The 12319-nt window shown below is 34.5% G+C and overlaps 1 protein-coding gene across 1 annotated transcript; it reads right to left on the bottom strand.

Annotated features, from left to right (window-relative positions):
• Nucleotides 1-280: 280 nt before the first annotated feature.
• On the bottom strand, nucleotides 281-4512 carry LOC140859774 (phosphatidylinositol 4-phosphate 5-kinase 1-like). The gene is made up of 8 exons (XM_073262715.1): nucleotides 2762-4512; nucleotides 2497-2661; nucleotides 2131-2296; nucleotides 1944-2054; nucleotides 1667-1860; nucleotides 1456-1586; nucleotides 1272-1365; nucleotides 281-963 (listed from the first exon to the last, which is right to left on the bottom strand). Exons 1-8 carry the CDS (start codon nucleotides 3955-3957, stop codon nucleotides 654-656), a joined length of 2367 nt encoding a protein of 788 aa, XP_073118816.1. The 5' UTR covers nucleotides 3958-4512; the 3' UTR covers nucleotides 281-653.
• Nucleotides 4513-12319: the final 7807 nt, after the last annotated feature.

Raw genomic sequence — 12319 nt, 5'->3', positions numbered from 1 at the left:
CCCAACGTGGGCCCCTCACCATTCCTAATATATTACTTTGACCCCAACAGTAATAAAATATTATTTTACATATATCTTGAATTCTCAATGTGACACGTGGAAGCTGTGTTCTTGAATGGACAAAGAACTCGTGATTTCTTTTTTTGTTTTTAAGATTAAAGAAGATTGGGTTAGTAAACAAGAACGCATCTTTACCATTGCCTTTCTCTGCTTTTGATGTGTTTAATTTAATTTAAATACATAGAGGGCTAACCCCATATGGTATGGATATGGCCCCCCCTCTCCCTCTCTTTCACTGCTGAATTAAAGCAAAGTAAGTTGTACTCTTCTCTACAGAGTATAGTGAGAGCGACACGATTATGTACCTAAGATTAAAGAAACATTTGTGGGGTGTGGTGACTTTCATGTCAAACAACTTGGAAATCCCACCAATAATATATTTTCATAATTTACTTCCCTTGTAAAACTGTACATTTCGTTATTCAAATCCCCAATCCCATACTCTGAAATCGCTCTTTTTTTCTTTTTGGTTTCCTTGGGGACCTGCACATATCTTTCAAAAGAACACAAAAATCCAAGAATTTGGTTGCGTCCACTAATGGCTGATCCACAAAATTCAGCCAGCACGTTGGTCTATCTAAGCATGTTGTTGATCACCTTTCCTCGATGAATATTCTTCCGATGAAATCTCGGAATCTTTTGGAATATAGTTTAGGGTCGACGGCCGAAATTGAGGCGGGATCGACCTGTAATGATTTGTACACATGCTCCAGCTTCTTGCTGATATCGTAGTCTTGTAAGATGTCGATTATTCCAAAGTAGAGGACCACTTCGTAGACTTCACCGCTGTGGGAAGGTGTCAAACTGCTGAACCCACCGGGAGAATACTGATCGAAGTCACTCTTACGAGCCACGCGCTGTGCTCGTGCTGGCATGTTGGCTCCAAGCCTGATCAGTGGTTTCCTGATCAAACAACAAAACGCAATAGCCTTCTCAGAAATTTGTCATGCATGATGCAATTAGCCCTTGAGGCACAGAACATTAAATAATATGGCCACCCTGTATAAAGATCTTACAATTATTCTAACTACCATTCTTAAATTTTAATTAAAGAACAATTATTGATCCTGTACCCAGCCGAATAAAAGATCCAGTTGTTACTTTGTTTATTACAAGAAAAAAACAATTTCAGCTGGACTTGCAAATTATTCATGATTCTAAAACCAGACTGGCCAAAGTTTGAAAACATAACATGGCTTTCAACTAGGTACCTGCCAGCTAAAATCCGATCCATGTCTTGTAGCTCGGCTTCAAGAAACCGACAGCCTCGCATGAACTTTTCATTTTGGAAGGAATCGTTCTTACCTGAGAACATAAAACTTATGTCAGCAAAATCTTCGAAGGACACAAATGAAGTTTTCAATTAAGCAAGTGCAAGTGTCCGTCGATACATACCAGTGCGTAGTAGGAAAGGGGACAACCCCATTTTGTCCCCGGTGCTACGGTCCCGAAAATGTAGACCAACTAAGAGGCTATAATCCATGATTCCCTCTGCCTCCAAGAATTGGCAGTCCCGATCAATTTGTCTGGCAATCAAGACTACCAAATTTAGCACAAATTCAGAGTTGCAAAAGATGAGCAAACAAGGAATGCAAAATATACTAACTTGATGACTTCTTGATACCAATTGGTTTGTAGCCGGAACACAAAGTTGAGGTCTAGATCTTTGAGAGTTGTGGTTTCGTCAATCTCTTCCTGACGTTTATCCGTGGTGCGGCCATGGGATGATCCTTTCAAGTCGAACCTTCTATGGATTCGATACTCCGAGCAGAACAAATTTCCCATCACAATAAACCGAGTCTGGAATGCAAATTAACATGGATTACTTGTTAAGTAAGAGCATCGTAATCAACCATAGAACGAATTGATGAACAAGTAGACACCTTGACGCCGCCCACGGGCTTGACACAGTGGACGCCGTAAAACTTTGTGACCAAGGAATTTTCGTAGCGGCAGACATGCTGATAATAACTAGGAAGCATCTTAACAAGAACCTGAAGAAGAGAAAAACCGAAAACGAAAACTTCAGTTCTTTTAATCTTTGACAACTCCAAAAGATGGGAAACCAACCTTGGCTTCGGATTTTTTCACCGTTTTGATCATAAATCTATCATCTTGTGTCAGGTAGAAGAAACTTCCACTCTTTCCCGGAGATGAAAGCTCCCTTAGAGCATCATTCCCACAAATGGCTAACATGTAATCCGCAGGATCTACTTGAAATAGCTCCCTCAAATGTCTGATAATCCAAAATAGAACACACCATTTTAGGACGCAAATACAGCAGTAAACGTAGCTCAATATTCCAAAAGATACTTTAATCAGATAAATTAACATTTTAGTCATACAGACAATAATGAACATCTATCTATCTCTATGCATCAAGAATTGTATTCTTGGTAAAAAAATCTACCCACCAAATACAAGAAGATTCATTACCTAAACACCACCGGACAATAGTCCTTCCACCGAAACTCTACAGACTGGTGAGGAGGAGTGATTTTCGATCCTTCGGGAGGAAACCGAGTCAAAAACTTTTCCTTAGGATCAAAATCACTCTGTTTAAGCTTGCGCACAATCTGAGCATGCTTTCCTGTAGAATACCTGAAGCAAGTAATTAAAAAATTAACAAATATTTTTAAGAATGCTATAAACAAACAAATACCCAACTCATTCCAAGTTTTGCCACAGCTTTCTGTGTTACCTTATACCCAGCTGGAGATTGAGCATCAGATCGTAATTCTTGTGCCCTTTGGATATAGTCTGCCCTGGCTTCTTCACTTCTCCTCCAAAACAACAGGGATTTCTCCGAAACTGCTTTATCATGTCTCGATCCAGTGCAAACCCATCTTTATACAACATCGAAGCCTCCACATTATCGATAATATCACATGTTATATCCCCAGCTTCTCCATCGGATTCCCAGATGCAAATTCTGGGAAAAGCCCGCTCTGCCGTCGCACCAGCGTCCACAGACGACCGCTTCCTCCCCCCGACCACATTATTCACATTCTCCTCCCCAACCACCAGCAGCGGCGCCGACAGCTTGTTACAAAAATATCCCGTGAAATCTTCTTCATTCTGCTTCTTGGCATTGTGAGAAGGGTAGAAGGTACCGTTCAAAATCTGGGATTTGTTACTGCTCTTACACGAATCGTCGGACCAGAATCCGATGTAACAACTTCCGTCCGGCCAAGTGAAAACGCCATGCCCTTTCGGAATCCCATTCTCCCAATTCCCATCGTACCTATTCCCATTGCTCCATACTAAAACGCCTCTTCCATGGATCATTCCATTCTTCCACTCCCCAATATACTCATTCCCATTTCTCCAAACGTACCTCCCTTGCCCGTCTTGTAGATTCTTTTTCCAGTGCCCCTCGTAATAATCACCATTACTGTAATGTTTCACCCCGTAGCCATGTTTACGATCTCCGGACCACGAACCTTTGTACATATCCCCATCTGACCCGATAAAAGTTCCAGTACCCTCCATCCGACCCGACTTGAATTCGCCTTCAAACGTCGCACCCGAAGGCCAGGAGAACCTCCCGTTTCCACTCGCTTTCCCCTTCTTCCACTCTCCTTCATACATACACCCGTCTTTCCACAAGTATTTCCCCGATCCGTGTGGCGTGTTGTTTGAGAACGTCCCTATATACAGATCCCCGTTTGGAAGGTGCTTCTCCAGAATATCAGCTGCTTCGCTGTCGGAAATGGAAGTGGGCGTCACTCTACGGCCGGTGGCTTGAGATTTACTTCGCGGGATTATGATAACTGATCTCGGCGTAGTGGTTGTGGTAGTATTATCAAGCAATCTCTCCTCTCTATCTAAAATTTCCTCATTCAATTTCCTCCTGTCATTTTCTATTGGCTTCAAGCACAGAAGTGACTCAGGCATTTTGCTGGAAATAAAATAACAAGTATTGTACGTATATAGGCAAGAAAAAGGCCTAAAGCTGGTTCTTGTTTTCCCATTTAGCCATGACCGGAAAACTCAATGAACAGCCGGAAAATCCAGCTACGGCAGCATTTCCTCCTCTGTCCCGCTCTTCCTTCAAACAAAAACCGAAGAAAGCAAGGGAAGTGGTCAAAACAGTAAACTTGCGAGGCAAGAATAACCAAGAATCGAAAAGCGGGCTCGTGGAGAGGAAAAACAAGAAGTAAATAAATAAGAAACTGAAAAGTCCGAGGAGAAAAAGAAGAGCGAGAAATGGAATGTGAAGGAATGAACAGTGCGTGATATGCGTGAGAGAGAGAAGAAGAAGAAGAAGAACAAGCAGCAGAAAAAAGTGTAGGCGAGTAATGAGCCGGCATTGCCCTTTGCACTGTTTGAGCTTTAACATAGGAAAACGTTGATATAATACGTACAACCTATGCATACAAAAAAGTATATACGTACATCGCACGCGAAATGACGATTATACCCCCACGAACGAGCTGCGTACATTTAGTTATCCGACGGAGGAATATCTTTTTCTGTTTCATCGTGAGGTGACGGTGTCTCCTATGAAGCGAAAAGGGTAGAATCAGTCATTTCTTTTGCACCCTGTTTTTGGTTTTAATTGCAAAAGTGCCACTATTGTGGTTTTGTCTCTTTTGCATTGCGGTCCCCAGTGGGGGTGAACTATCCACCCAGGGTTGACGATTCTTTAAATTGCTTGTGTGAATGGAAACGCGCTTTTTTCTTTTAATTTTGGCTATAATAAATTTATAATAATCCTTACTTTTTATTTTTAATAATATTTTTTGTTACATTACCATTTTTGGAATCCAAGTTATTATTAGTTTGGCGAATAAACCAGTTTTCTCCATGAATCCCATCTTTCTTGCTAATCGCGTCATTATGATTATTAGATAATTTGGAGAAGATTATATCAAATTATATTGTTTAGGTTTATGACGTCGTTTTAAATGATTATTCGCCAATTGTGAACTCTTATATTCTGCCTTAATTGATCGATCAACTTCATGCATCATTGTGCAATTAAGGATGGTTAGCTAAATAAAATAAGAGAGGAATTTTTTTTTTGGAAGATATAAAATAAGACAGAATTGGATTCGTGAAGTAGCGGCAAATTAGGTAAATGCCACCTGGAACTAATTATGCCAACTTCGTAATAATGTATTTATTCAAAACTTCCTTGTAATTGTGTGTCGACTCCAAATAACATTTTTTTTTTGAAGCTCTTTATCGTTAAAATTTATAAAATTCTTTCTCAAAAAAAAATTATAAATTCAATTAAATGGAACTTTGAAGAAACTATTGAGAGACGATTTTCTGAATAAATTTTGCAAGATGGATCTTTTTAAATTGGGATACTCATAATAAAATATAATTTTTCATGCCACAAATATTAATTTTATTATAAATATGAATGTTGTTGACTCGTCTCATTTATAAAAATATGTGATACAATCTTATAAGAGACGACCTACTCATGAAACTAATGTGTGATTAAGTTGATTAGATCAGAATTAAGCCAACTAATGGGATCCTTGGCTCAAAATAGTGATGTAAGTAAGTCGAACCAAGTCATATCAGGCTCGATCTCGATTCATTTAATATATATATAAAGCCTTGAGTTGGGTTCAAGATTTTGCCATGAGGCTTGAAATCGATTAATTAATAACTCGTTTATCATATTTAACGAGTTTGATTCGAGTTTGTCTTGTTAAGTGAGCTCAAAAACTCGTTCAGCATGATCGTATTTGAGTTTGTCAACCATACAACTGAGCTTGAGTTTGAGTTTTATATGAGATCATTAAAAATATAATTAAGTTCGATCGTATAATAAAATGAAGCTATATAAATTAATTTTAAACTCAGACAAAAAACGAGTAAATTATTTCTTAAATAAACAAAATGACAAACTTAGTAACAAAAAAAAAATATAAATTCAGCACACTATTGAACATTCAATATACTACATTCAACTTCCAAATACAAAATGAAATCTATTGCTAAGTATCTCACAACACAATTACGAGCGAGCTTGCGAGCCACCCAAATGAGCTGAGCTCAATCTTGAGCTCGCGAGCCTATTAACAAACATGGTTGCGAGCTCAAGACACGATTATCCTTAAAGTTCAGGCTCGGCTCTGCTCGAGAAAATTATCGGACTCGAAATCAAGTTTGGATTCAACTTGATAAGCTCAATGAACGTAATCGAATAAGTTTTTTTTTTATCAAGTTGAGCTCCAAATTAATTACTAATAATTCGGTTCGCTTACATTCTTAGCTCGAAGCAATTACTACTAGCATCACATGCTCTTAAAAAGTTTGTAAGTTGATTTATGAGTCGTTTGAGTTCAGATCATCGAAAATCCACAAAGCATAAAGACGAATTCAAAAGATTCCAAGTGTAAACTTGAACTATGCACCACGATACTTAGATTTAAACAATAATAAGAAATTACATAATATGGTTGAATGATAAGATGTTGCGATATAATACACATGTGGGGTGGAACAAAATCGACCCGAATACAAGTTGTGAACACCCCATTAATACATCCCGATGAGCAAACGTGGGCCCACTGGTGACCCGATTTTATAGTGGATTGCCCACCCATAATTGGAATTCGGACAATTGTGTCTGCGAAATTGTCAGTAATAGTCAATTTCCACCTCTAATCAGCACATAAATGTCTTTATCGAGGATTTCTCGTATTGGTAACAAATACAGCATGGAATGTAAAAGGTTTTCCAAACACATTACATATTTTAATCTAGGGATTAGGATCTTTAACCATTTGATGTTGTCTCTTAATCCTCATTTATTGAGGAATAAATAATTAAATACATTATAGTTCCCCTTTTGAAGATGATCGAATGATGTTGACGTGTATTACGATGATAAAAAAAATTGATATATAGATTGATATAAGTTTTTCTTATATTAACTCCACGTGTTCATGAAATTAAATTTACAACATAGCTTCCATAGTTTTCATGGAAATAAAACCTCTCCAAAAACCACTGATGAAATTTATGGATTGAAAAGCCATTTGCCCATTTGTAGTAAGCATATTTTGATTAATTAAGTGTGCAAGAAAACCCTAGTGGTTCGTTGATAACACAAGGAACCATTTAACTTATCTTCAACAATGAGCCAAATAGTGCAAACCAATAATATTTCATTAAAAAAGGCGAACACATGTTATCATAATATTCTTTCATATTATTAATTTTCCCTAAATTAAATCTCTCCCGATCTATCAACAAATACAGGGCCCCAACCAAGGTTCCACTTGAGATGATAGGTCCCGTGTACATGTTGTTGCAACTTACATCGTTGGATTCGACGTCTACATACATGAATTAGTACGATACCATGCCATCGAGAAAGTTGCTTGTTACAATTAGATATCGAATGTAAAATCTCGCTTCAAGTTTGATATGTATGATGGTGTCAGATGAACGATACGTCATCGCTAATATACGTTTATAGTAGCTAGTCCGTAAGAGAGTGATTTATTTAATTTATTCTCTCTACAACTCCTAAAACATCATTTCCAATATTTCTATTTAGTGAAAATGAATTGCACAAGTCTGAAGTCATATAGAGAAAATCGGATATAATTATGAAAATTGGTGGAGGGAATTTTTCCTAGACTTAAATAATATAGGAGCCATTAGACATTGTACAGAATTGTCTATTTCAAATATGGAAGAGTTGTGTGGATCATAAATTATAATTAAATCCTCCATACCCCCCTGTACTATACATTAATTCTAAACGACCCCCATATTTATTAATAGGGGACACCCTTTTTAAATGATCATAATGTAACACCACGAGACATAATTATATATTTCCAGCTACCCCTTAGCCTCTACACGAAATTTAGCGCACAATATTATATGTGATCACGTATTATTTCAAGAGTCAAATAAATATGGTAATAATAACAATATATTAATTCCTATTTATGAGCTAGCCTCAATTGCGTAAATTAAGTTCTTCAAGTAGCATTTCAGTGTAACCTGATTAATCATATGCTAACATAAAAATAATACTCTCGTTCGGTATCATGGATGTGATGTATACGGGATGAGCAGAAATATAATAAAAACATGATTAAATATGGATAAACAATAAGTGAGATGAGTAATATGTTGTTTTGTATATATATTTTTAATTTTGTAGGATTATTGTGTTTATTATTATACAATCTCTTAATTGCCCTTGCCGAATACACACACAATCACAAGCTTATAAAAAATCATTTCTTATGAATGACATAGGAGGGATGCAAAAAAAGAGAGAGAGAGAGAAGGGTATAGCCTTAAAATTTGAAGGATGATATCTCATATCAATCACATGAGTTAGGAGGGATTTTTTTATCCAACCCACATACAATTAACATATTATGAGATGACATTGATTTAACAAAAAAATGAGATAAACATAGAATGAGTAAAAATGTGTGTCTCATTCAATTTTTACCTCATGCACCAAACGGTACCTCACATGCTCATAGTACATCATAAGATCTAATATGGATGTCACGTAGTCAAAATAAAATCGAAACGTTTGGATACATTGGGAGATTATTAACTTATATATGTTAACATAAACTCAATCGAGTAATCTTAGGTTGTGCTTGGATGAAAGCATTTCAAATCTATGAATTTTGATTACAATTTTATTGTTAACAATGAAACATAGAGAAATCTTAAATTTATAACTTGATTATTTATATATTAGTTAGATGAATTAAAATGGATTCCAAATGACCACTTTATTGGATGAACTTAAAATCCATCATAATTATCATGAGATACCATATAAACATAAAATAAGTGGATTTGATGTTTATGGTGGTATTTTTTTAAACAACAAAAGTATATTTGAAATCCATGGATTTAAAATATTTTCATTCAAGCACAACCTTAGAAAAATAGAGATCGATATAATTACATTTCATTATTTTAACTCTATATGAAGACAAACAAGCATCCATATAATCACGATGTTGATGTTGTTGTTGTCGATTGTCTTTTCTACTTCATTGTAATTGTAATATTGTATTTAATTTAAGAAACACCAAATCTTCCGAGGACGCCATTTTGTGATTATTTTGCATGCTTGGATAGTTTGTCGTCATATATATGGAGCTAAAAGTTAAAAAATAATAAACTGATCAGCATTTTGATTTTTCCATTAGTCTATTTTAACTAGTTCATTTTACGTGTTAAATCGTTGGTTTAAACTGGAAAAAAATCGCATTTTGAAAAAACCGAAATGTATGTTTTAAAATTTCAAATGAAATGTTATATATAATTAATTTATTTTATTTGACTTTCAGATTATATATGTCAAGGTACATTGCATGAATTTGGTTTTGAAAGTTTAATTTTATATTATTTATTTACAGTCAGAATCAGTTGGTATAGTTGTCTTGTTTTATGTTTTGTATTTTTTTATTAAAAAAATTATGCTTGTTTATTTAATTTTAAGCTAGTTATAAGGTAAAATGAAGATGAAATAGAGCCAACCAGCTGCTTTTAACCGTTGGAAGTTATGAGGTCGAGTGGGACCCTTCTTAGGATAGCCCAGGTGGCGACACCTGTGAGTTTGGTAAGAAACCGTCGCATTTATATTTTACATCTTTTTATTTGTAATAATAATAATAATAATAATAATATGTTCTCATAAATAATAATAATATCATTTCAAACGCATCTTTAGGTGGAATGAAAATCTCTAATCATTGAAAAATAATGCATCATCCTTAATTAGGTGTAATGCAAGAGGAGGGATCTGTTGTTTAAACAAGATTTTAAAACTCAATCGGATGTGTTACATGCTATCGACATATAATCATTACATTCATTTCTAATTGTTGTCGTTAGTTGTCTCAAAGATTAATAAATCACATGTGAGACGATTTCACGAATATTTATGCACGAGACACAGTGACGGAGTCATGTTGATGGCCATCCGAGCTTTAGCTCGTTTTAGCGTGGCCCTGGGTGGCCCGAATATTTTTTTTAAAATTTTTTGTATATATGAAATGAATTTTGAATAATTTTAGATTAATTTTGTAGTAGCACATGCAACTCAATTCAAAATATTAAAAGATTTGAGAGCTTAAAATTTTAGTTCGAATACGTAGACTAAAAATCCTGGCTCCGCTATTGATGAGACGAGTCGATGTGATCTATATATATATTGAAACAAAATACTTTTACCATAAAAAATAATAACTTTTTATTGGTTTGAACCTTTTTACAAAATTAACCCGTAAAACAGTACTCTCACTGAACTGATTGTTACGTAAAAACATCGTTTGTCATGGGATGCAACTACGAACTAAATTAGCTAGCGTGTGGTGTGTGAAATAATGGTTGGTTGCAAATTGAGCGAGGTAGCTAGCTAGCTAGCTAGTCGTTAATTATTAATGACCCACCAAGCAAGGGCAAGCTCACCCTCAATGGCTCTACTCGTATGTATTTAAAGGGACAACACAACATATACATAATGTTTCATTAATTAATATAGTTAATGCGATAAAGATGGTACCCTGATTTAATGAATGTGTTTGCTACATCGGATTCACATTCCTTATGTAGCATAAATTATTGGATTCATAAAATTATATGTGAGCGCCTAGAATAAATTTTGACATAAATATGTCTCGTATATCCGTCATATATATATATATATATATATATATATATATATATATATATATATATATATATATAATTTTCACGATACAAGAGTATTTATTCATTTTAGATATCATATAAGATAGTAGTATTTGAATTGACGAATTTGATTTGGACGGAGTGATTTAGTTTGTAGACAGATTATTATTAAAATTACATAACTCGATATATATAGATGTCGTAGATTTCAAATTCACCTGAATTTCGACGATGTAAACAAGCCAATATGAAATGGAATCAATAAATCCAAGCATAACGTTAAATAATTAATGCAAATCATCACCCCTTGGGTAACATAAATACCATAAAATAGTTTTTTTTTTTAAAGAAAAAAAATAATACCATAAAAGAGTTAGCTGTTGAGACTTTAGTGTATTACCCGCTGTGAAAGAGCATGCACGATTGATGGCTGAGGGAATCGGGATTGGACTGAATAGTGAGTGATTTCACGATCTTTATTAATCAATAATTAACTCTAGATATTGTGAAAATGTAAAAAAATTTAAATTGTGTTATGTATATAGATATATATATATATACACACACATACATGCATGTATATATATATATACGTCAAATCCGAAGCATTCTTACGTCCATCAAATTTACAAGAAATGGCAAAAATCCAACGCATGAAATCGATCGGGCTGCATGGAATAGACGTGACCTAGTTAATTAAATATTATATATAAAAAAACAAGATTCAGAATCAGAATCCTGAATCCTCATTGCGTCAGCTTCGTTCCGAGGGTGGGTGCCAATATCAACATTCAGTGAAAATTAAATTTTAAAATATTATTATTTTTAATGTAAATATAATGTAAAAGATAATTTAATTTAATTAGTTTTTACACATGAAATTTGTTGTGAATTTTGTGATATTCTTGACTACGTAACATGAATTGCTGCTTAAAAGATTTGTAACATGGGTAGGATAGAGTACGTGAGAGAATTCTGGCCAAGTCAAGTACAAATCAATCAAGAATAAATTATCTCTATATATATATTTACAATTTTTTTTTCTTTTTCCTATATAAAGTAGAATATTGTGTATACTTTATTGATGCACGTACGCCTGCTGCATATGCATGCAAAGATTCATGTCTTTTTATATCAATAAAATCTACCCATAAATAACATAAAACTATTAAGCTGATGATTCTCGATATTGGATCCCAGCTAGTCGCATCTAAGTACTGTATAAGTGTCATTTGCAGAAATTTATTATTATTATTTTTTAGAAAAAAAAAAAAAGAAATATGTTTAAGCAGAAAAGTCCTTTTTTTAAAAAAATAAATAAAAATAAATGATGGCTTATGTTTCAGGCTCAGCAGAGGTGAAAATGTTGACCCCGAATCAAGACCATTTAATTTTTCCAAAATGTGAAAAGTAATATATACAAACACGGATTTGGGCTTTTTACTGTTATGAGAACACAACACATAGTACTGTATTATTTTTTTACATATAAGATGATAAAAGTCTTCAAAATTCGGGCTAATAGCATTTTGACCCCTTGTAAAACATCAAAAGAGCATAAAACCCCCTATAAAATATTAATAAGCTAAAAACACCTTGTGTT

The sequence above is a fragment of the Henckelia pumila genome, chromosome 1 (genome assembly GCF_033568475.1).
Source record: "Henckelia pumila isolate YLH828 chromosome 1, ASM3356847v2, whole genome shotgun sequence".
Taxonomy (NCBI): Eukaryota; Viridiplantae; Streptophyta; class Magnoliopsida; order Lamiales; family Gesneriaceae; genus Henckelia; species Henckelia pumila.
Note: the sequence above shows the minus strand (reverse complement) of the source record. Positions and strands in the feature narration are given on the sequence as shown.

Coding starts and splice junctions, on each gene's coding strand:
- LOC140859774 (XM_073262715.1), bottom strand. CDS start 3,957: ATGCCTGAGTCACTTCTGTGCTTGAAGCCAATAGAAAATGACAGGAGG. Junction 2,055..2,130: donor TGAAAAAATCCGAAGCCAAG/GTTGGTTTCCCA, acceptor TCTCTTCTTCAG/GTTCTTGTTAAGATGCTTCC. Junction 1,366..1,455: donor CCCTTTCCTACTACGCACTG/GTATGTATCGAC, acceptor TTATGTTCTCAG/GTAAGAACGATTCCTTCCAA.